This window comes from Branchiostoma lanceolatum, chromosome 19, assembly GCF_035083965.1.
Source record: "Branchiostoma lanceolatum isolate klBraLanc5 chromosome 19, klBraLanc5.hap2, whole genome shotgun sequence".
NCBI lineage: Eukaryota > Metazoa > Chordata > Leptocardii > Amphioxiformes > Branchiostomatidae > Branchiostoma > Branchiostoma lanceolatum.
The window spans coordinates 13,692,950-13,717,497 of NC_089740.1; the positions used below are offsets into that span (position 1 = coordinate 13,692,950).

The following is a 24,548-nucleotide window of genomic DNA, read 5'->3' on the forward strand; positions in this document are numbered from 1 at the left end:
TGACCCAACCCGGAAGTGAATCAATTTTTGACGTGTCAAATCGAACATGTCCGTCTGAAACCCTGGAGAATCACTCTGTTCTCGTTTTTGAGCGATTTTTACGAAAACAAACGCATATTTAAGGTAAGTCTTTGACTAGATATTATTTTGAACATGTATAGGTGCAAGGAGTGTATAAGAATTCCTTAGAATAGGCTGTCTTGCTTTTGCCCATGTCTGGTTTTAGAGCGAAATTTTCCAAGTTGAAAAAATTTTATTATAGTTCCGTCAGTGTCATGTGTCAACCTGAAACGATGTTGTGTAAACGTTGCCAGATACAAACCTGAGTCATTTTATGGTGAGATGAGCTACGGGCATTGGTTTCAGCTTTGGGAAATTGAACGCCTTTATTTCTGCAAGCCAAAGTGCCAAAATATAGGGAAATTGAAGTATATTTGTATATGTTGACATATGTATGCAGAATTGCAGATGGTATCATACTATATTTGTGCTTCCAATTAACACTGGCGGCTGACTGGCCATGGCAAAATTAGAAAGTAATTTCGAACATTTTGGAAACCCTAAATGTCAATTCAGTGCTTGATGTAAATAAATTTCACCAATACTTTTGATGTGTGCATACCTCCCTTTGTACATGTGTTATGGTATGATGACTATCTATATTTTTGTCAAAACACATGAAGTGTTTGATTTATTCTTTTCTTTGTTACATTTTCAAACTGCTGTGCAGCTTCGTTCTGCTGTGACGTTTTTCAAGGGGCCCGGAGTCTCTAATGTCTCATCTAACGTCTCATCAATAAAAAGACTTGCTTCCTAAAAATCATAGTAGGATTGGTCTGGACCAATTGTAGGGAATTGCGCTGGAGGAAGCGACCTCTGACCTCCGCTTGTGCTACAGTTATTCTTGCAACATCCGCCATGCTGAACGGCAGGGCTCACCTCCCATGCAATGTTACCACCACCCCGCCCTTGCTGCAATTCCACTTCTTTTAAGAACTAAAAAAAATCAGCGTCTGTGTCCTCAGTATCACCATGGGGGTCGTCAGTAGTGCATGACAGAACTCGCAAACAACGACTTCCTACTTAGACTGGCGAGGAAAGAGCCAGTCTCGGACAACTCTTTCCATCTTTTAAAAGTCACATTGTAATTTTGCCCCTGATGAATCACCATGGTGGTTGGCAGTAGTACTAGTAACATGACAAAGCTCACAAAAAACGACTACAGCCAATGACTGGCCACGAAGGACAACAACTTTCGCACAATACTTGTTTTCATGTAACAGTGTTCCTTACAGAACTCGCATTTTCCCCTAAAAATCAGCATTTTTGTCTTCAGACTCACCATGGGGGTCGGCAACAGCAGCATGACGGAGCTTGCAAACAACGACTACCTACTGAGACTAGCGGGGAAAGAGCTGATCTCGGAAAACTAATTTTATCTTTAGAAACCTACATTTTCCCCTTAAAAATCAATGTCTTTGCCCCAGAATCACCATGGGGGTTGGCAGTAGTATCATAACGGAGCTTGTAAACAACGACTACCTACTAACTGAGACTGGCGGGGAAAGAGCCAGTCTCGAACAACTCTGTCTATCTTTGAAAAGTCACATTGTAAATGTAATCTTGCCCCCAAATCACCATGGGGGTTGGCAGAACTACTAGTAACATGACAAATCTCACAAAAAACGACTACAGCCAACGACGGGCCACGAAGGACAACAACTTTCACACAACGCTTGTTTTTATGTAACAGTGTTCCTTACGTAGAGAGCTCGCATTTTCCTCTAAAAATCAGCATTTTTGTCTTCAGAACCAACATGGGGGTCGGCAACAGTAGCATGACGAGCTTGCAAACAACGACTACCTGCTGAGACTAGCGGGGAAAGAGCTGATCTCGGACAACGACTCATTCTTTGTATCTTTTAGGGTAAAAAGAAGCATTTTTTCCTAAAAAAGATAACCACTTTTTTTCCAGACTCACCATGGGGGTCGGCAGCAGTAGCATGACGGAGCTTGCAAACAACGACTACCTGCTGAGACTAGCGGGGAAAGAGCCGATCTCGGACAATGACCCGTTCTGGAACCAGCTCCTGTCCTTCTCCCTGCCCACACCGCTCAGCACACCCGAGGCCAGGCAGTTGGAGGACGCCACCAAACCTATCTGTAAATCTCTGGGTGAGTGCAGCTTGGGCATTTCAGAGTAATGCAATGTTGAGATGCATGTAGTTGTCTATTACATATAGTGCATAGGAAGCAAGAAAGAAAAATTTGATTTGAAAATCTACTATGACATTGAGACTGTATTTGTATCTTCGATACATAGAAGTCTCGCTACATTTTTGTCCTATAAGATTTACGAGTTACGTGCAGAACTGGATCAAAATACAGTTGGAATCTTTTAAAAATCTTTCTTTCTTATTGCTTTACTCTACAGACAACAGATGTCTTTTTTGTCACCCCAATTGATGGGTATAGTACTATCAAGACACAAAAAACAACATGTACAGTACTATATGAAATAGTACTATATGATACAATACATGTTGTTTTTTGTGTCTTGATAGTTCATGTTCTTTCTGTCTTTCTGTCTGTGTTTGTGTGTCTGTCTGTGAAGTCTGCCATCTCTGATTGCCTTATTTTTGTTGCAGTTGAAAACAACCCCCAGACAGGAAACTTCTGTGCTCTGATCCGCGTCTTCCTGAGACGAGCAGGAGAACTTAAGACGTCTACACAGTGTGAGAAGTAAGGAACCAGACGCTTCCTCTTTAAGGAGAAGTATACCGTTACTGTAGTATACTGTCTTCAAAATGGAATGCTTTGAAATAGCCTTCTGTACTCTCACCTCTCAAATAAACGTACCGGTACGTTTATTTTTTTTCGCCTATAGTTCCACCCGGTATGTTCTTATTCTAGACGGTACGTTTATTATTTTTTGAAAAATTGAGGCTTTGTAAACCAGGAATCCCTCTAAAATCGTAAGTTAAGGTTTATCTGCCCATATTTCCCCGGTATTTTTGCTCGTAATTCGCTATTTTTCGGCCTACCGGCGTTGATTTTCTCGCCGCTTTGACGGCCTTGTGAAAAGTATCCTGGCGGCACTCGTAACATATCGGTCGATATCGCTATGACGCTACTAAGTAAACCGGAAAAAAAGACGCGACATTGACATTTTAAAATACAATTTTCATATAAATAACTTTGATAGTCTCTGTTTATATCGTAAACCAAAGCACGCTGATCAAAAACGTGTGGAGTAGGGTGCACGGCTGCACGGGGAATAATAATTTCCTGACCACTATATCCGTAGTATCGGCAGCGCGACGGAAGAATTATTTGTTCGCAGAAGACATGTAACACGTTAAAACAACAATCATAACTTAACTTCCCTATGTGTTTTGAGGCCACAAAATCTCTAAAACGGCAGAAATATGTCCGATATGATTGGGTAAACCAAGGAGGTTTAAAATATCCTATTTAAACCTCCTTGGGTAAACAACAGCGCGAAATCGCGAAACATGGCCGCCACTCTCAGGCATGGCGACAGTAAAACTAGCAGCATATTGCGTAGTGCGGATACCGATCTTTAAAATGATACCGTAAACGCATGGAAATATTATATTTTTGGGCAACGATAGACACACAAGGCCATATTTATTTTCAGAGGGTTCATTTTTTAAAATTATCTTAAGATTTTTCCAATTTAGGCGGTTCATCGCGGGTTTCTAGTGTCAACACGTAATGGGTAACTTCTTAGTATGTGCGGTCTGTGACGTTGAGCTACTTTTACAGTCGATCTCTGTTCAATATTGTGGGATTTACCGCGGGAACTCGAAATCTGAGCGTCTCACTTTGTTTTCGACGCTATGGAGCAAAAGTTTATAGACATATTTCTTTTGTGGAAGGACTGTGTTCATATTTGTGTTTTTTGTGGTTGATGTCTTTAGAAAATATGATCAGGTACATTTAACTTAAGGTACTCCTAAACCCGGGCTGAGGCATATGCTGATAATAAATTATTTCCATTAGACCTGGTGCTTTATAAGACCTATTTTTATAATCTATAATGTTTTTCCCTTCAATGCCACAATTTAACCCCTAAATTGAAGGGTAAAGTTGCAGTTTTCATGCCTCAGTACGGAGGGGGGATCATGGACAACAGCCTACTCCGCCCCCCTGGGGAGCCCAGATGGCCCCAGCTGGTCCCGTGGCGGGAAAACAATAGGCCGCTCCGCCAATCAGGCTGCGCTAAGTGGATGACGACACGACTAATGGAGAATCCCCAAAGCTGTGCCAAGTGTGCATTTCCCGATTGAGTATTTGTAATAAACTGTGCTGGTCTGAATTGCACGGATATGTGAACAACTACCACAAAAGAACTAGGTTCCATTCAGTAACGTTCATTTTTCTTCTTCATAAATCCATTGCCTACAAACTCTGATCTAAAGTTACAGTAAGGACTGTCTTTCTTGGATCGAGGGATGTACATCGTAGAGCGACGTAACATAATGTTCCGACTTCACGGCATAATTTTCAACAAAAAGCTTGACTGCACCGATATAAGTATGACAATAGAACTAAATTTCAGTAAGTTAGGTTCATTTTTATTAGTAAAAACTTCAATGCCTTCAAACAGCGGTCTAACGTTAACTGTAACGAATGAATTTCTTTCTTGGGTTGTCCATCCCGGAGTTACACAAATATTATCGCCAACTTCACAGCATATCAACAAATAAAGTTTACTAAGCAATAACTTCCGAAAACGTTACATACATGTCGATATTTTGTAGATACAACATCGAACGTGAAATAAGCAGATGTCTGGGCAAATATACAGAATCATCATAATTTTGATTTTGAGACCCAGCTTCACTTCGGACAAGTATATTTACGAATGTTCAACAATTAGCCCAAAAATCCCATACCACATCCAGCCATGCTATCTATCCCGACCACCAGTTCAACATCGTTGATCGCCAAGCCGCGTAAAAGCTGTTTTTGTCGCGAGAAAACGCGCGTATGTCCGTGCATCTTTGATCATCACGGCATGCACGGCATACTATTTTCGACAACAATGGGGTCGAGACGTGTCCGGCGTCAGAAACAAGTCTGTAACTCCAGAAAACCCGAGTAGGATTCCTCTAGAAAGGCCTCAGAATAATCGTAAAGACTTCTCCCACGAAGCTATGTAGGATAGAGCCCGGTAAACGACTGTCTTCCGGGCTAGATCTCGTCCCGAAGCGGACGGCGCAGATCGCCGGCCTCGAGAGGTCCGCCGTTTTGTTTGACTCCGGGGGGGAAATGACGTCACGTTCTGTTGTTGTGGCGTGTTTTGGCTGTTCTTCACTCCCTCCGGAAAACTTTTATCCATGTTTTGCCTTCTAAATCCGCCAGGAAGCGCTTTTCGAAAGGTCACTGACCCTCATTTAACAGGAAGTGATCGGGCCCGTGGAATGCGGCCAAAAAAACAGCGATTTCGACACTTATACGGCCCCTGAAGGGGAAAAACGTTACATATACAATAGATATATGATTTTCAAAACGAATCCATGGTAAAACTACGTATGAATTATGGGGGAAAAGGTCATTTTTGTGGATATAACCCTCTAAACTAAACCGTCAAATTTCGCCGAAACAATGCCTTGCTATTTGAGTCGGTGAAGGCTGGCTGCATAGGGGGCAATAAAAATAACCGAAAAAAATTCCTAAAAAATCAGCATTTGAAAATATGAGAGAGAAAAAACATGATATTTTTACTATTACCATTATGTACATTTCTGAGAAATACCATTGATTTTTACCCAAGCTCTAGCCTGGAAATTCGATTTTTCTAAAAATGGGCGTGGCCCCATAACTATTGATGACGTCATCGTGAAGTCATAAAAATTTGCATATATTACCGTCTTGCAACAAGGTATTATGTTACAAAAGCTCAAAGTCCATAGTTAACTGCAACATATAGTTTGATATACCCTTTGAATTCCTCAGCCGGGGTTTAGGAGTACCTTAAGTACTCTGATGATTTTTGTTATATGTCACTGATTGTCAGTCATAATAAAATGATATAACAATTTTCTTTGATCACTTGCTTCAAGTTCCAAGTAGAAAAAGCATGTATCATGTACATTTTCACTTGTTGAATTTGAAAGCACCGTGGCCCCCGGTTAGGGGTCATAGCGGGGAACCTATGCCCAATTTTTCAATATTACTATAATTATATTTTACGAAGAGGCGAGGAAGATCATCATGATTTGAACAAGCTACTAGTATGGACAGTTATTCTGTTCAATATCTATATACTTAATAGGTATGGCATAATTGACTAAATATATGTTACCTACCTGCTTATTATCTTATTTCCCTCTGACAGTGACAGTTGTACATGTATGGACACAGTTTACCTAGCCTCGACTGTCGATTTTTGAAATTTTCCGGGGGGTACTTTTATTCCAGGGGGTACTTATATTACATTTTGAAGATTTGTCCGGGGGGTACTTCTATTCCAGGGGGTACTTCTATATGAGAGGTTAGAGTAGTTGCATGTTTGGTGCCCACATGTTTTTGTTATGATTAATGACATTGTGTGTATAACAACATTTAAGAGCTTGTATTTGTTATCATTATGTCGAGACAAAGTAACATAAAACTTACCTGCCATAAGCTTAAGGGTGACGCTATTCATTTGTAACCTCCAATCATATGATTTACTTGAGCCTTAATGTAGTTTGCAGAATTGGTAAGTTTAAAAAAAGACATTAAACATTATAATTGTACCATAACAATGAAGTACTGTAAATGCAGAAATGTTTGCGGTGGTGTTATGTTCGCGGTTTTCGCATCGACCGCTTCGCGCCGAACTAAAAACCACCAGAAACATTTTTCTTCAATACTGTAGCGGTATGTGACTATAGCACTGCCGCAAACTTAAAACCACCGCGAACACTCCATTTTCGCCTTAGTGTGAAATAAAACCATACGAACTTGTAATTAAATACATTTACAGTATTCAGTGTTCTCGCCAGGCCTTTTCAGCATAGGGGCCCCCGATGCTGTGATCCGGACCACCGATGCTGTGATCTGACCCCGATGCCGTGTTTCAATGAGCATAGGGGTGTTTCTTTCTGGAAAGAACCTTCATAAGTCTTATAAAAGTTCATATTTGGCTTTAGAATGAGGATATAACAGAGGAAAAACTTAACTTCATAAAATTTATCCCTCAAAATGCAGGAAATAGTGTCTTATTTGGTTATGAATTTCAAATTTTTTTGCGATAAGATGCCAGACTCCCAACTGTTATCATGTCTTTGGTACTCCGCGAGTGACTTGCGCCGTGCAAAGTTGGCCTTCTGTACCTGACCCCTACTCTGTGAAAAAATCCTGGTGAGAACACTGATATTATAATGGTTTTCTTGTGTTTTTCCACAGTAACGTGTTTGTGTGGCAGTCCTACAACGCCCTGTTTATCATCAGATGTTTGTGTAAACATTTCATCGAGATCATGTCCGAAGAGAAGGTTCTGAAGCACTTCACCGTCACAGCTGCACAGAAAAAAGGTGAGACAGCCTTCAGCATACTAAAGTAGCCGTTTGGTACCCGATTCCCTATTGGTTATAGAGTTAGGCAGCAGGGAAAGGTTAAATGCAGCTGTATCAGCTTTTATCAGTCAATAAAAGGGTCTTTTGATATAGCAGTTGCAGCTAATTTTATGATAACTGCTTAATTTACCCGGCTCCACTACCACACCTCACTCGGACACACTAACAGCTGTAAAACAGAAACGGCTGAAACTTCAGAAATGAAACTGACCATGAAATATATACAGTCAAACCTGTATTCAGCAACCACTCAAGGGACTGAGCAAAAGTGGTTGCTGAGGACAGGTGGTTGCCCCAGACAGGCTGGTCAGTTGGTCGGATGATTCATGTACATGTACATGTATGTATGATAAATTGACAATCCTGACCTATGCAAGTACATACATACTGTACAATCACAAAATGAGAACACAGAGAATAACATTAAAAGAGCAAGTTTTATTCCAATCATTTGTAGAACATACACCTTGATTCCCAATGTACCTTAACTAGTAATATGCCATCAATGTACTTTGATATAGAAACCTACAATAACCATAAGTGGGTCATGTGAAATCGTAATGAAAAGCCGTCATATATATATACAGATGCAGGTACATCAATGACCTGTCACACCTATATGATGGGTTTCTTTCAAGGTGTCTAACAAACTGACCCATACTCTATTTGATGACAACTAGTTCCACGTTACAATACTTCACTGGAATGGCAAATTTTGAAGCGTTTGTCGTTGTTTATAGCTCCAGGGAACTCCAGTGAAAGCAGCGCTCCCCTGGCGGAGACTTTGATTGTTTCCATCATCCAACTCTTGTTACAGATTCCAGTCCTGTAAGTCAGCTTTTTCTTTGTTGATTCCCAGCTGACAGCCTTGAAACAATGTTTGTGGCACATTTTAAAACTGGTTACATTGTACTGTAATTCTTGATTTGTTAACTGTTAACGGTCACTAGTTAACAGCTAAAATTTCATAATCGCTAATATTTGATCACTAATACTTGAGACAGTAATGTTTGTTCCCACCGTTAAAATTAAGTGCTGTGACCTACTCCATTTTCCCCAAACCGCTATATTTTCCTGCCACTTTATTAAAGTGATTTACAGTAGTTTAAAGAATAACAGAGATATTAAAGTCCTTGCCATCTCAAAGTTGAAGTGACCACGGTTTAACATTACATGTCGTTATTTTTACTTCACACGATGCTGGTGAAACCGGTGAACATATTTTGCAGTAAAAGTGTCTCTTATCATTCATAGACTGACCATTTTGTTTTATCTCGCCTGTAGGAATTTTACCTACCTCTTACATCTAGAGGCAATCAACACGTTACTGGTGCTCCTGTCTGTGCAGATGTTCGTAGCTCGTGCGGCGTACAAGAGCGTTCTTCACGATTATCTCGCGGAGGGGAAATGGCGAGCATGATTTTTGTTATGAAGATTTTTTTTTCCTAAAAATTATATTTCTGTTCTTAACATTTTGTCATACCGGTAGGTAATACTTCTGAAGAAGGCGACAGTGGTCGTTGAAAGTCTGTGAATACCTTAGTGTTGGAAGAAGGTTTAGCATTGTATTATGATTACTACCAACACAGATGAGCTTCCGTGATATTTTGTCATTGGTGATGATGTTATAGATTATATACTTTTCATTTAAAAATCTTCTGGAAATATTTGAAATTGTCATGTTATATCGTCATGGATTATTAAAACAAATTGACATGTACTCATAGTCATTTTGTCAACAGTTCTATTGAAGAAGTATCATATCATTTGAAGTACAAAATTCAATTATTGTTGTACTGTACTTGAAATTTGTTATACTCAGCCATTGTATGTCTTGGAAATGTAGTGACAAATAATTACACCTTCTTACAGTATGCTAATAGTACCATAGCAACAGCAATGTGATAGATGAAACACAAATTTACAACTTTTGACAAAACTAAAACTTATTGTGACTTCACAGTGCGAAGGCAGCTCCCCTCCTAGTTCGACAGCTTCTGTATAACTTCACCACACAAGAGATGTGTCCCGCAAGCTTCGACCGAGCAGGGGGAGGGAGTCTACTGTACGGAATAGCTTCAGGAGTAGCTTGTAAGAAGCCACTTTTCCTTGTCTACTTTCTGTAAGAATCTTCTTGTTTGCAGCATCAATTTTCTTTGGTTTTACTTCCATGAAAAATTGTTCACGCATTTCTGACAAGTTTTCAAATTTTTTTCCAGCTGGAATTTGGACAATTCTGACATTAGGTATAGGAGGGGGTGGACATCCAGAGGATGGAATAGCCAACACCCCAGCGTTAGCCAATCAGAGCATGTTGCTGCTGTTAGTTTTAGCCAATCACTGTGGGAATGACAAGGACACCCGAAACCCCTACAGAGAAGCACTCATCTCATTTGTAAATATTCCAGGTAAGAGTTACATCCTGCCGAATGAATCAACAAACTAACAAACAAACAAACAAACATTCAAACTAACGAATCAGTAAATGCATGAATGAGTGAATGATGAATGGACGGACTAACGAAAGGCTGAATTGTTTATCTTTGTGTCTTGCAATTGCATATTGAATTTGCCAATTAGAAATTTGGCTGTGTGGATGACTCAAGTTCTGGTGTGCTGTATTGAGATCTCTCAAACTCCCTGTTTTTCAAAGTGGCGGATTTATATAACCCGACAGATTAATGTTGACTTGATGGAGGTTACACCCAAAACTTTAACATACAAAATGTAATAAGAACATATTCCTTTCTTACTCCACAGAGACCAGTACAGAGGCGCAGATTGACGCCTCTTTCAACATCAAGTTCGCGAGCCTGTACAACGCCATCTGCGGCCAGCTGAACAACGACTCCACTATCCTGCTGCTGTACATACTGCTGCATAGGAACCAGCACTTCAAGACCTTCATTTTGTCAAGATTAAATATAGAAGCCTTGGTAAGTCTTATGTCTTACTCTTAGAGATTAGCTATACAAGCCTTGTGGTGTTTAGTCTTGTTTTCATATTATATCGGTTTCCAGAATAAGTGGCACAATGAACCAAAACATAAGACTCTTGTCTTGTCAAGCTTAGATATAGAAGCCTTGGTAAGTCTAACCTCTTAGAATATCCTCTAGTCTTGTTTTCAATGTCTTAGAATTTCTTCGAGTCTTGTTTTAATGCCTTAGAATTTCCTCTAGTGTTGTTTTCAATGTCTTAGAATTTCTTCTAGTCTTGTTTTCCATGTCTTAGAATTTCCTCTAGTCTTGTTTTCAGATGTACTCATGTACAGTGTATGAGATAAGCAATGATTTGAAAATTGATAGGTGACACAACAAGCCAAATTATTGTGGGATGTGCAGTACCTGACAAAACTGCTAGATGGTGCTGCTGCATTGACTAATGTTTTGCATATTTCCTCTTGGTACTACCCATCCTTCAGACCCTGTACCACGAAGCAGACAGAGGTTGCGATCACATCTACATTGCTCTGATAATCTTATGCAGTACTTCACAGAACTGCTAGATGGTGTTGCTGCATTGACTTTTCTATGTTTTACACATTCTCCCAGATACTGCCTATCCTACAGACCCTGTACCACGTAGCAGACAGAAGTTCCCATCATATCTACATGGCTCTCATCATCATCCTCATCCTTAGTGAAGACGACGCTTTCAGCAAGTCTGTGCATGAAATAGTGAGTATCACTATAAGGTTTATATAATCAATAGATAATGATTATACAGTCTGACGACCACGTCCAAAAGACGACCATCGGCTCAAGACGCCCGCTTTCGGTTGGTCCTGATTTCTTCCCAAACCCCCCCACCTCCATAGACACAAGCATTAAGCAATGTGTCCAAGACGACCACTTGTCTTGTGTGACCGCGACCAGCCCCAATCTGGACTGCGGGTAACCAGAATGTTACAGAAGATGACTGTGTCATTTTCGCGCGGCTTGTTTTGCTGCCCCGTTATATATACATAATTATATGTTTATCCGTGATGAGGGGGATATAGTCATGTTTGGGACCACATTCTTCCCATTGCAGCAGCGACACGTACCAGCATTGCGACGTAGAACCAGTCAGTATTGCCCTGAGAAAGGTGACAAACAGTCACACTGAAACATTAGATGTTGCCTTTGTTGTGAATAAAAGAAAGTTGGTATTCAGAATATCTTTATGTGTTCTCTTGTTGATATATGTACAGTAAAATTTTCACATATCAATTGATAGTCTAAGAGCAAGTTCGTTCCTAATAGAAACTCAACAAATAATAATGGAAGCTTTAAAAAAAATCTGCAGCATTTCTTTTGAATTCAGAATGATCAATGTTTAAGCATTGCTATGATAAATAGCTTACTGACACATACAGACTGTATCTTTTAATCTCAAATACAGTATGATATTTGTTTGACTTTGTGTACCATGGATCACCTAAAAGTACTGTTTCCCCTCCTGCTTCAGATCCTGAAGTCTGTCCCCTGGTACACCGAGAGAGCTCTCCACAAGATCAGCCTGGGGGGGCTGCTGATACTGGTGGTCATCAGGACTATACAGTTTAACATCACCAGGATGAGGGTAAGTGGCAGCCTCGGCCAGCTTTTCCTACAGTGGTACGGATCATAGAATTCGGCCAAAAAAGGAATAATTGGCCAGTAGAGTCAATCCAGAAATATGTTTCAGAGTGTAGGCGAAAGGAGACAATGCTGCCGAACTCCCACTGACGTAGGGAAGGGCTCACTGAACTCTCCCCCTGTCATGACCATGCTTTGTGATGTTTTATATAGTGCTTCTATGGAGTTTACAATCCCCCTACTAATGTTGAACCGGCGCATCACTGCCCACAGACCGTCCTGCCATACAATCCATGGTAAGGTCTACATTTCCCTCTTGGAAATGCCTCAGCAAATGAAAGCCTATGGTGGCCAAATTCCATCAACATAACTTTATCGCACAACAATTGTACAAGGTACAAAATATGGCATTCACTGGTACATAGATAGCATTCTATAAGGCTAATTAGTCTATCTTATACAATATTTTGTAGTAGTATGGGATGGGATGGGAAATATTCTCCCGGCTATAGCTGGTGTAACTAGTCTGGTAGAGACTTACATGTAAGTGGAGCTTGAGTGAGATTCATTTTAGATTTTTGCTTCAATATTTGTTTTGTCCTACCAATCTCACTTTTTTAAAGAAAAAAGGAAAAAAGTGTGAATAGTTATGTCCTCACTTAGTACTACATGTTCATTATATATTTGGTTGTGAGAATGTTTCTCTCCCTTACAGGATAAGTACCTTCACACCAACTGTCTGGCGGCGCTGGCCAACATGTCTGCACACTTCCACTCACTGCACCAGTATGTTGCACAGAGAATTATCAGGTAAAGTTTGCCCAGAAATAACTATTTGCCTTTAGAATCTTTGCATTTTCAGTTTTCACCTGCAAGTTGATGTTTGCACAATAGAATCACAATATTTCAGAAGGAGTTTTCTTCATAATTTTTAAAATGATTTTACACTTTTCATTGTCATCTATAGCAAAATTAATGAACTAATTTGACATTCAAGTCATTGTTACACTTAAGAAGATGTTGATGTTAAGAAGATGTTGTTTGATTTTGATTGTCTACTCTGTATATCATTAGGTGACTATGTTGACAATAATGATAATGTCAAAGAGTTAATTTCTTGTTTTTTGTTTTGTTACCCCAGTTTATTTGAGCTCCTGTGTAAGAAACACAGTAAGTTCCTGGAGCTGGTGACCTCACCTGACCCCACAGTCAAACACTTGCAGGACTATGTAAGTAACAGAAATGTGCTTTTGTATTTCTCAATTTGTTGTGATGTGGCCTGATACTGTACTTCTGAAGCATGTCAACCAGAATGTTTCAGTTGTTTCTAGAATTACACCACTTATTTATTGGGAAACGATCCCATGGGCCTAATCAAATCATAATATACATGAAACATACAGTAACACAACTGCCAAGTGGGACGTGAACCCTAAACCCTTGGTTCCCCTAGGCCTATAGATCTAGAACCTGTCATACATTCTATAATAATTATTGATGTATGGGATTTGAATTCTGAACCTTTAATTTGGTTCCTCTATAGTCCTCATTTACATGTATATCAGGTCGTTGAGTAGAAATTGAACTATAATGGTTAATTATGAACCTTTGAGTTCCCTACTATTATATGATTGATAGTGGGATTCAAACCATGCACTTTTGATCCCCTGCAGACCCAGGACCTTGCATATATCCCACAATAATTTGCACGAGTAGGATTTGAACCATGAACCTTTGGGTTCAACACTCTATGATTGACAGTGGGACCCTTGAGTCTCCTCCAGACCCTTTACCCTGCAAATATCTTAAGTTTGCTGAGTAGGATTCGAACTATGAACCTTTGAGTTTCCTACATATGTATACACTGTAATTGACAGTGGGACTCAAACCCTGTACCTTTGATCCCCCAAGACCCAGGACCTGGCCATACTAGAGGAGGTGATCAGGATGGTGCTGGAGATTATCAACTCGTGTCTGACGAGCTTGCTGCAGCACAACCCTCACCTGGTGTACGCCCTGCTGCACAAGAGACACCTGTTCGAACAGTTTCGCACGCACCACACCTTCCAGGACATCATCCAGAACATTGATACTGTAAGTATATGCGTATGTGTGTACATGTGTGTGTGTATGTGTGTGTGTGTTTGTGTGTTAGAGAGAGAGTGTGTGTGTGTGTGTGTGTGATGTGTTTGTGTGTGAGAGAGAGAGCGTGTGTGTGTATGTGTGATGTGTTTGTGTGTGAGAGAGAGAGAAAGTGTGTGTGTGTGTGATGTGTGTATGTGTGTGTGTGTGTGTCTGTGTGTGTGTGTGAATGACAGCGTTTTTGTGTGTGTCTGTAAAAGTGTTTGGTTCTATGAGTCCCAATATACACAATGCAGTGTTGCCATTGTACATTCTAAGTGCTGCTATTATGATGAATATGAATGGATTTTGATGTGTTCTAGTATGTGTGTTGGAGAAGAAACAATTCTATGTTAGCCACCTACTAGCTTTCCATTTTACTGCAACAGAACTGTAGTTTACATATCCTTTGTTCTGAATTGAACTTTGTTAATCTTCCAGGTGATCACCTACTTCAACTCTAAGATGGAGCAGTGTCCCACACGACCTTCAGAACCTCATGAAGTCTTAGAGGTCATCGAGATGGGCGCCAGGCAATGGCCAAGAGACAGACTAAAGGTTTGTTTGTTTGTTTGTTTATTTACATCTCCTTAGCCGGCTAGCTGTTGCTTTTCCATCATCCCAATTTCCATTGACAGAAAGATCCTACAAATAGTCTTTTTTTTTTCTGTCACCTTGTACGAACTTGTATCAATCTATTCAAATTTTGACATTTTTACATCTTTTTGTTTGTTATGGTTGAAGAAATAGTCTAAAAATGTTTTAATTATATGAAACAAAATCCTGTCAAATGATGGAATGACGTGTGCTGGCTAGAACCCTGTTTTAAAATTTAAGCCCAAGATACATGTACAAGTCATCATTATTTTACATTAAAACAACACTGCAAATGTTACAGATTGAAGTAAAACTGTTTAACAGTTAACCTCAAGGCTGCTAATGTAGCAGTCAGCAAAGTTGTCTTGGTTATGTGGTTGAGGCAGCAGGGGGAGGTTAAAAAAACCTGGACATGACATACTGGAAAAAACAACAACACAACAATCACTTAACACAAAACAAAATACCTATGAAAGTCTTGTATATATATATAATACATATTTAAATGAAATGAAGAAAAACTTGATAATTATGTGTCACTCTATGGTTGCATAGAAGAGGGTATTCATTTTACATGGAGATAAATGTTGATTAACATTAAGGAATTATACATATCTCTCATGAGTTTTGAAATTAGTATCGGATTCCTAATTCTGCCTTCTTCTTGGCTTAGAGTTCATTTCTGGGCCCCATGGCAGTTTCGTTTTGAACTATAGCTGTTTATATCTTTCTTCGTGAACAACATACACATTCATGTTGATGACTACATACTTACATGTTGATGATAGCCACTGCGGACTTTCTATTTACAAAATGTCGAGTTTGTGTATGGCAGTGTCAGAATTCACCTCCGTATGACCGTTTTATAAAGTTCTGTATTACAGAAAGCTTTATTACAATCGCAAACTTAAAACGCAGTGACAACATCCTTTCCCCTTGTACTAAGTTCTAGTAGGTCATGGAGACAGCCTTGCTCTCATCCGAGTATGTCCTGTATGACTGTCACAGTGTGGTCATCTGTGTCCGTCAATACCAGCCATCCCTCTGTTGCCATAGCAACGGCGCACGGCCTGGCCATCCCCATGGCAACGTGCCGGAGGAACACGCCCCTCTTGTCGAACATCTCCAAGCGGGCGTTCCCGCTGTCGGCCACAAAAACGTTTCCCGAATCGTCCGCACAGACGCCGCAGGGGTTGTTCAGCTGACCTTCACCCCCGCCCTCCCCTCCGAACTTGACCAACAGCTGTTCGTCCTTGTTGTACTTGTAGACGTAGTTGCCCTTGAAGTCGGACACGAGAATGTTCCCTTCGCGGTCGACGCTGGTGTATTGTGGGTACTCCATCCCCTGCTGCCGACCCACGGTTTTCTTCAGCTCCCCGTCTGGTGTGTACACCTGCAGTTCTCCCTCAAACTGCCAGAGGTCGCTGCTGGTCTGTGTGATGAGGATGTGGTTGGTGATGGGGTGGACAGTGATGCCCCGGATCAACCCTGTGTGTACCAGACTGATCTCTTTTAGTACCCTACCCTGTGAGCAGATCAAGGAAAGAAAAAATTATTGTATATGCTGAGACTACAAGAGGGGGTATTACACATAAAAGTTAGGAAAGTTATGAACGTGTTACAATTTGCATGTACTAGTATGAAACAAGCTTCTCTGTTGGTGCCACTACTTCCGTGAAATTTGTATTTTCCGTTGTTTGTTCTTCTAGAACCACTCAGATCAGGAGTCAAAAGTGCAAGTTTTTGTGCAAATGTGGTGTAGCAGAAATAACCTGTTGTTACAAAATATAATCTGCAGATTTGATGTTTCTTATTTCACAAAGTCCTTAGATTTCATTTTGGGGACTTTGTTCCACTTTGATGTTCTGTAGAGTGTTCTTAGCATGTGGAAACAGGACAGTGAGGATGTTTACATACCTGGTCTTTGCTGTACTGTACAGCGCAGTAGTCCGTCTGACTCTCGGTGTGCCCCACCGACCACAGGTTCCCCTCCCTGTCCACCGCCACATCGTATGGGAACATCTTCTGTCCTCCCGATGTGACCGTCGGAAACTTGTTAACAAACGCTCCGTCCATAGCGAACGTTTGAATACGACTGTTGATATAGTCTGCCACGAAGATCCCCCCTTCTTGTGTTACCGAAACGCCGCGCGGTCTGTCAAACTTTCCTTCTTCAGCCCCCTTTCCGCCAAATGTGACGCTCCGAGATGGAAGCTGGGGTTGGTTACCTTGGTGATGACCTGTGATCTCTGCACCCTCAGATAAGTCAAAGACCTCTGTGTTTTGACTTGTAGGTGATTCTGGGATGGCGAGTGCCGGTATCAAGAAAGATTGCGCAAAGATGTATCCTAATATGGGCGTGATGTCGACATTGTCATCTGCAGGATTGAAGACAGCGACCTGTGGTTGTTTCGGCGAGGGTGGAAGTTTCGCCTTGTATTTCCCAACCATGGTTGTAAGAAGAGCTTCATGTTGAAGCAGGCTGTTCCCACCTTGTCTGATCTCCTGGTATGCATTCTCACAAACTTTGGACAGTTCGGCAACCTCGGCAAGAACCCCAGCCTTCTGGTCATGAACGGTGTCCAGATTCTGCTTGTGCGTTGCGTCGACTTGTGACATCAGGCCCTCCTTCGTTTTGATAAGCTTCTGGATTGTTCGATCGAAGGCTGCGGAAATCTTGGTCTCAGTCTCCTGTTTTTGCTCGTCCAGGAGTTTTTCTGTTGTTCCAAAACCTTGGACGAAACTTCCATACGTTTCCAGAATGTCCCTCCCTTCGTCCAGTAATGCTTGGACGGCAGGGGTCCTTTCTACAGAGGCTCTCCTCAGCGTTGTGGTTGGGTGCCCGTCGTGAGCCTCCTCCAAACACTCCTCACACACAGGCACCTCACACCGCTTACAGAACACCCTAAACTCTTCAAACTCGTGAACACGGCAACTATAGCTCAACTCTGCTGCATCTGAAACTCCCTGGCTGCGTAGCTGGTCACACAAGTTGACGACACGTCTGTCACAATCCTGTAGAAAAGCCACCCCCTTGGCAGGGAGGTTGGACGGTTGGCGGCAGGTCGGGCACTTGAAAGGCTGCTGTGTTGCCGCCCACTTCTCCAGGCAGTTTTGGCAGAAGGAGTGTTTACCTGCACAATAGAAAGAATGTGGAAATGGAATGCCTTACTCACTCTTTACTTTGCATTTAGGCCTAGGTAAAAACAGGTTGTGTTTCTGGTTGATTGACTCAGACTTCAAACTCAATCAAGCTCCTGTAACGGCTCGCCGCCCTGTAACCGCATAGCGGGGAGGGGACAGAAATCCCTGGACAGCTGGAGTTTGCGTTATACAGACTATAGATTGACTTACCCAAGGAAAAACCTGTCGACCCTCTAAGCCGAACACCTGCACTATTGCAGTGACCCCACAGTCAAAAATTAGGTGCACAGCTCCAATTTCGGGGTGCACTAAAGTATGTATGCACCCATATGTAGCCCTGAGAGAAATTTGTACCCCCAAGTTTTACATAATAATATCTTAATTGCATATTTATGCCCAGAGGGCGGCGTATCTCTAAAAGAAGCTTAAGACTCTCCAAGCCTTACCTGCACATAGAACTACTTAAGGCCGGGTTAGCAGTGCTCAAAAGTGCATATGCACCAGTATATTTTCCTGCCATGTGAGAAATTTGATCCCCCAAGTTTTACAAATAGACAGTGAAACAAAATTTTCAGCATTATCCTAGGCTCTAAAAAAAAGGCAAAGAAGAATCCCATAGTCTTATCTGTACTGCTTTGTATACATGATGAAAGATTAGCCAGTGTTTAGTGGCTAAAAGGTACTAGTATCAGAAGAATGCAAACACATACAATAGTGTACTGTAAATCACTTTAATATAGCGGCAGGAAAATATAGCTGTTGGGGAAAATTAATGGAGAACTTAGGTCATGGCACTTGATATTAACGGTTGGAACAAACACCACTGACTCAAATATTAGTAATTAAATATTTGCGATGATGAAATTTACCGGTTGACTAGTAACCGTTAAAGTAGCTTAAGTTAAGTTAACAAATCAAGAATTACAGTGTAGTGAGTTACACATCGGACTAAGTTTTACAAATGGGCTGAAACAAACTTTGCAACATATCCTACCCTCTACTAGTAACAGTTAGACAGAAGAGAATCTTACCTTTACAAGGAACTACTTTTGGCCGTGTGAGCAGCTCATGACAGATTCCACAGGAAAGTTCCTCCTGGATAAACTGCCACGACCCGGACTCACGTCTGGCGGCCATCTTGGTTCTGTTTGTTCTATTCATAGAGGTCAAAGGTTGTCAGACAAAGAGCCTTGCCCCCAACCTGCCCAAGGTCATGTGTGGAATGTCAACAGTGATGATGAAATACTTCTTGGGCCAATCTATGTTTTTTTGAGGGGGTTCTTGAATTTCTTGAAGTAAGGTTACACCAATTTAGTATCTTGATTCTTGGGCTACTGAAAGAAAGATCTTGCTACAGTTTAATTTAAATTTAGTTCAGTGAACACGTTCATTTTCCTTTGACCGTGGAATTTTGCCACCGTAAAGATAAAGTGAATTACAGTATCTGAGGGAAAGGTTGTTTGTCCCGGAGAGGCAATGACGTTGATAAAGGCCCTTTTTGTCAACAAGGTTATCGTGTTTCTACCAGCATTTGCTCATGTCAACAATTGTGAAAAGGAAAACTTTGTTACTGGCATGGGAGTTGCTGTTTTTTCTTTGGTATTAAATTTTTGAAAGACCATGCAGAATCCAGATTTTGTAGAGGATAGGTCTCTGTAGTGTTAAAGATAGAGTACTTATTCCATAGTCTGACTGCAGGAATTGTTTAAGATACAAGGCAAGGCTGTTGAGAAAAGTTTCTGCTAGCATTTACTGAAAAGGACACTTACGGTACTGGCATGATTTTTTTCTGTTTTTTCTTTGGTACCTGATTTTAGGAGACCTGAATCCAGATTTTGCAAAGGATTATGTTCACAGTTGTGTTTAAGTTGGAGTAATTACTATAGTCTGACTGCAGGGATTGTTCAAGACAAAGGCTATTGATAATTGTGAGGTAGTCTCACCTGTTTGCCCATGTATTAACAATGGCACATTGTTGTGCCTGTGTATCGTATGTAGGGCAAAGTTAACTGGTATTGTTACAGTTGTAGAGTCAATAACCTCATGTTTGACAATGATGTTGTTTTCACCAGCATGAATCAAATGGTTTGTGTCCAGGGCTCGAAATCGTGGGTGCATATGCACCTGTGTGCACCTAATTTTTGACTGTGGGTGCACCTAGATATGTGTGTACTCTATAGGGTAACGGTTCTCTAGTGCACTAATAATAGTATGAGAAAAAGTAATATAACCTGCTGTTGTACTTAATTTGATGTATTGCTCGGTTGAAATTTGAAATCTGGATAGCATTAGAGAGGCAGTAGCGTCAAACTTATGTTTTGCTGACATTCAACTTTATTTTATGTGGTGCACCCAACATTTTTTCTGTGCACCTAATTTTTTTGGTTGGATGCACCAAGTTGGATGCACCAATGCACCTTTAAACAAAAAAAATTTGAGCCCTGGTGTCTGAATAGATAGAAAACTAAAATTTTGATAGGATTTTGAATTTTTCCCCCTGCCATTTTGTGTGTGTTGGTTCTGTGTTTATCTTTTTGCCAGTTTTGATTGTATCAATGTCCTGATGTTGCCATTTAAAGATAAAAGGCGCCCAGCTCAGTCATGTAGATTTGTTTTTATTTCTGCCGAGATTCCCGGAGCTGAGGTTCAAGTTAAAGTTCTGTATTTAAAATAGCTGTAGTGAGTTAAATCCTATACTACCATGGAGATGGCCAATGTGATAGAGAGTAATGGCAGTTCTGCTTTTTCATCAGCGTTATGCCTTAAATGTTTACTTCAATCTTGATACTCCTTGATTTTTTACTTATTTGTTGTTTGCATAGAAATTCAGAGAGAGCTGAGGTCCAAGTAAAAACGGCTTAAGAATCCAATCCTACCGCCGAGATAACCAGGCAGTTTGGATACAGTCATGGCAGTTGGGTCTTTCCAGAAGTGCTAAGCCCATTTCTTAAATGCTGACCTAGAGATTGTTTACCCACTGATTGTTTAAAAACGTTTTGTTGTTTCCTCAGAAATTCCCAGAGCAAATGATTCATGAATTAAAATAATCTATGATTGAATAATTCCCTGCTACAGAAAGAGCAAGGAAACTTGCTGCCCTATGCGGCACTTAAGGTTAAGGCACTACAACTTGCACAAGGGGCTGAACAAAGGAACGAACAAACCCCCAAGATGATGTGGATAGAGTTATGGCAGCTTTGCCATTCCAGAAGTACTGAGCACAGTACAGTCTTAAATGTTTACCCATTGATTGTTTACTTACTGATTGTCTACTTATTGTTTACTTCTTTGTTGATTGCGCAGAAATTCCCAGAGCTGACCTGTGTGAATAGAGTTACATGGCAGTTTTGCCGTTCCAGAAGTGCCAAGCACCTCTTGATTGTTCACCTCTTGATTGTTTACCTCTTGATTGTTTACTTGTTTGTTGTTTCCTCAGAAATTCCCGGAGCTGAGGTTCAAGTACGTGGAGGAGGAGCAGCCTGAGGAGTTCTTCATCCCGTACGTCTGGTCGCTCGTCTTCCAGAAGTCCCGCCTCCACTGGGACCCCAACTCCATACAACTGTTCGTGCCGGACGTGCAGTGACATGGGGCAGAGGGCAAAGGTTTATGGGAGGTCAAAGTGCAGAGGGCAAAGATTAAGGGGATGCCAAAGTTCAGACAGAAAGGGTGACAGGTCAACAAGTGCAGATAGGTCAGGATTTCACACAGAATTGATTCACAATAAAACAAGGTTAAAGGGCAAAGGTTATCAGCAGGTCAAAGTTCAGACACCAAGTGACAGGTCAACGAGTCTATGGAGGTTCCAGTCACAATACAATATCTGATTAACCATCAATTTCACACAGAATCGATTACAATAAAACAAGGTGAAAGTGCAAAGGTCACCAGCAAGTCAAAGTTTAGACACAGAAGGTGAAAGGTAAACAAGGCAAGAAGGTGCAGCTGTGTTAAAGTTGTCAAAAGTCAAGTTCAATATCGGTTGGAATATACTAAAGCCAGATAACTGTAAAATACGACAATACAAGTCAACATTAAGAACTCAAAGTTAAGTACATTTAATAATGATATGTATACTAAGAATGTATTGCATAAGGATAGAATTATAATGGCATAAATGTTGGCTGACCAAAAACTGGGTTTATTTTAACATGTTGTCAGAAGATGTTATCCTCAGTTAGACACAATCTTTTCAAGATGTGATTTAATTTTTAGGAATTCCCTTTAACAAGCTATTTGTAACGTTTTTCACTTCTAAGTTATTGTTTTTGTTGTGATACAGATTACGTGGAGTTAAAACTTCTTCATCTGGGTGCTGCAAGTTCAAATAGAGACAGTTGGATTCTTGTATTTTCTTGAGTTATGGGAGTATTTCAAAAATTGTCATAACTTGAAAGTTTGGTTTGTTGGAAATAGTGCCACAGAAGTAGAGTTAACATGTAATGTTGATATATCTTGTTTCCTTGTCTTCATTTTGACTTTCAGTTTTGTATTGTTTGTTTGTTACCTTATTTGAACTGTTTTAGAGGAAGAAAAAGAGCAGCTTATTTCTTATCAAAATCAGGCATATGTTTTATTCACAAGGAAGTCTTTAGTAGTCAAGTGTTTAACAATAAGAGCTGTTAATGACAAGTTAAGATAGGCACAAGTCCATGTTGCTTTAAGGTGCTTTTGATGTATTGAAAACATAGTAACATCCTCACATATAACCTTAGTCTTATTGAAAAAAAGACAATTGAATACTGAGCTCAAGATATTGTACAACTGCAACTATATAAGGCCACACACATCCCATTTTAAAGTTGATATACAAATATATATATGTAAGGTAGCCAGAAGTTATGTTTTCCTTCTGACAAACCTCACGACGGTTTGTTGACAGAGTCTCCAAACCGCCTACCTGCTGCAATGTCCGAGGGAAAGGCTAGGAGCCCCGACGATTCATGTCGATGTCGTTTATTCGGCAAAGTCTCTATTCACTGGCGTGGCACTTGCGGTGTAGTAGAACCCAAACTCGGCCTAGGGCGACTGGGGAAGTCGGAAATTCTAAGTCCCAGAGAACGACTAAGATGGGAAGTCGTTCTCCAATCTTCCTTCTGTATCGTGAGCAGTCACCAAGGCCCAAATCTCTCCTTCTCTAACAGTTTCCATTCTTTTATTTCCCATTTTTCCGTGTCCGCCTCTGACCAAATTTGGTCCGAGGAGATATAAGATTCAAACAGCAATTGGTCCACGAAAAGAAGTTTTAGCATTTTCCATTTATCAATCTGGAATTTCCTCTCTGAATTTGATAGACTTTTGGGAGGGAAGATCGTGAGTAAGACGTTTCCTGTCTCATAAAACTTGCAATATTGGGGTGACTGAGCTCAAACAGCAGGAAAACTGAGACGGGTTCGTGTCCTTTGTGAACAGCAAATTTAGGTGCCGGGACTTCCCCAATTCAGCCCTTTGCAATAATCAATAATATTGGTCAACATAGTTTAAACACAAACAATCTTTGGCAACCAGCTGACAGGATAACAAACAAGGGGAAACATAGGGACTTCCCGGTGGTCTACACCGCAAGGCTTAGATACAATGTGACAGTTCCCTTGACCCTTAATAACCTCTCACGTAAACCAGGAACACACTACACTCGCTACTGCTAATTACCTGTCAAACCTGCGGAAAGTGTAAAAACTAGCTACTGTACGTGCCACTTGTGACAAGTTACCGAGGTCACACGAGGTAACATGGTTGCCGGGGTGCATTCACAGAGAGAGGTGCACTACTAACGGATAACATTACATCACTCACTCAACAGTGCCGTCTAGTATTACTGCTACAAAGAAAGAACATCTTCAGTTATCTGCACTGAAAGACAACGGTGCATCTATCATATACATCCCCCTTTACATATATGCATTAATTACCTTATTTATGTCACAAATGTAGGACTAAATTAGCATTTTGTACAAGCTTAACACCCCAGATTTCAATAATAGCCTTTTGTTCACATGTTAATGTTGTACCTTTAAGCTATAACTTTTTACATAAGGCCAACAAAAACTTGAGGATGATAAATGACTTGTTAAAGAGCTTTGGCACTGAGATTGTTGTATTCAGTGACCGGTTCGTAAGATCATTTGTGCTTCAATGAAACATCTATGCACAGAAGTTGTAGAATGTGTTGCTTTGCCCAAAAAATACAAAAGAATGACTTTATGCTTAGAAAAATAGATGCTCCAATATTTTGATGCTAGATTGGTCACAATTTTTTCAAACCTCCCCCTTGTGTTTCACCTAGACTTGCCATTTTTAGCACCCTGTACCGCTCGATATTACGTCTTTTTGATGTTCGAAACATTTGATGTCAGTTATCCATTATTGTTGAACATTTTTCTTTCTTAAAATGTAGGAAAGTAGCATTTGAATAGTGGGAGTTGAAGGAGGATATGTATTGTATTTGGAAAGATGATAATCTTTTTAGACAACTATTTCATGCACCTCTTTTGCTTGATAGTTTGAATTTACCTGGCTTGTTGTAACGTTATGTAAA

At 40.6% G+C, this 24,548-nt stretch overlaps 2 protein-coding genes across 2 annotated transcripts; one reads left to right on the plus strand and one right to left on the minus strand.

The window, feature by feature from the left end:
* Window positions 1-17: 17 nt before the first annotated feature.
* LOC136425627 (dymeclin-like) lies at window positions 18-22,461 on the plus strand. Its single transcript, XM_066414556.1, has 11 exons — window positions 18-123; window positions 1,976-2,175; window positions 9,812-10,000; window positions 10,353-10,528; window positions 11,144-11,269; window positions 12,042-12,155; window positions 12,867-12,961; window positions 13,293-13,380; window positions 14,063-14,245; window positions 14,714-14,830; window positions 21,450-22,461. Exons 2-11 carry the CDS (start codon window positions 1,983-1,985, stop codon window positions 21,594-21,596), a joined length of 1,428 nt encoding a protein of 475 aa, XP_066270653.1. The 5' UTR covers window positions 18-123; window positions 1,976-1,982; the 3' UTR covers window positions 21,597-22,461.
* Window positions 15,365-19,370, minus strand: LOC136425624 (tripartite motif-containing protein 3-like). The gene is made up of 3 exons (XM_066414553.1): window positions 19,045-19,370; window positions 16,787-18,003; window positions 15,365-16,394 (listed from the first exon to the last, which is right to left on the minus strand). Exons 1-3 carry the CDS (start codon window positions 19,172-19,174, stop codon window positions 15,846-15,848), a joined length of 1,896 nt encoding a protein of 631 aa, XP_066270650.1. The 5' UTR covers window positions 19,175-19,370; the 3' UTR covers window positions 15,365-15,845.
* Window positions 22,462-24,548: the final 2,087 nt, after the last annotated feature.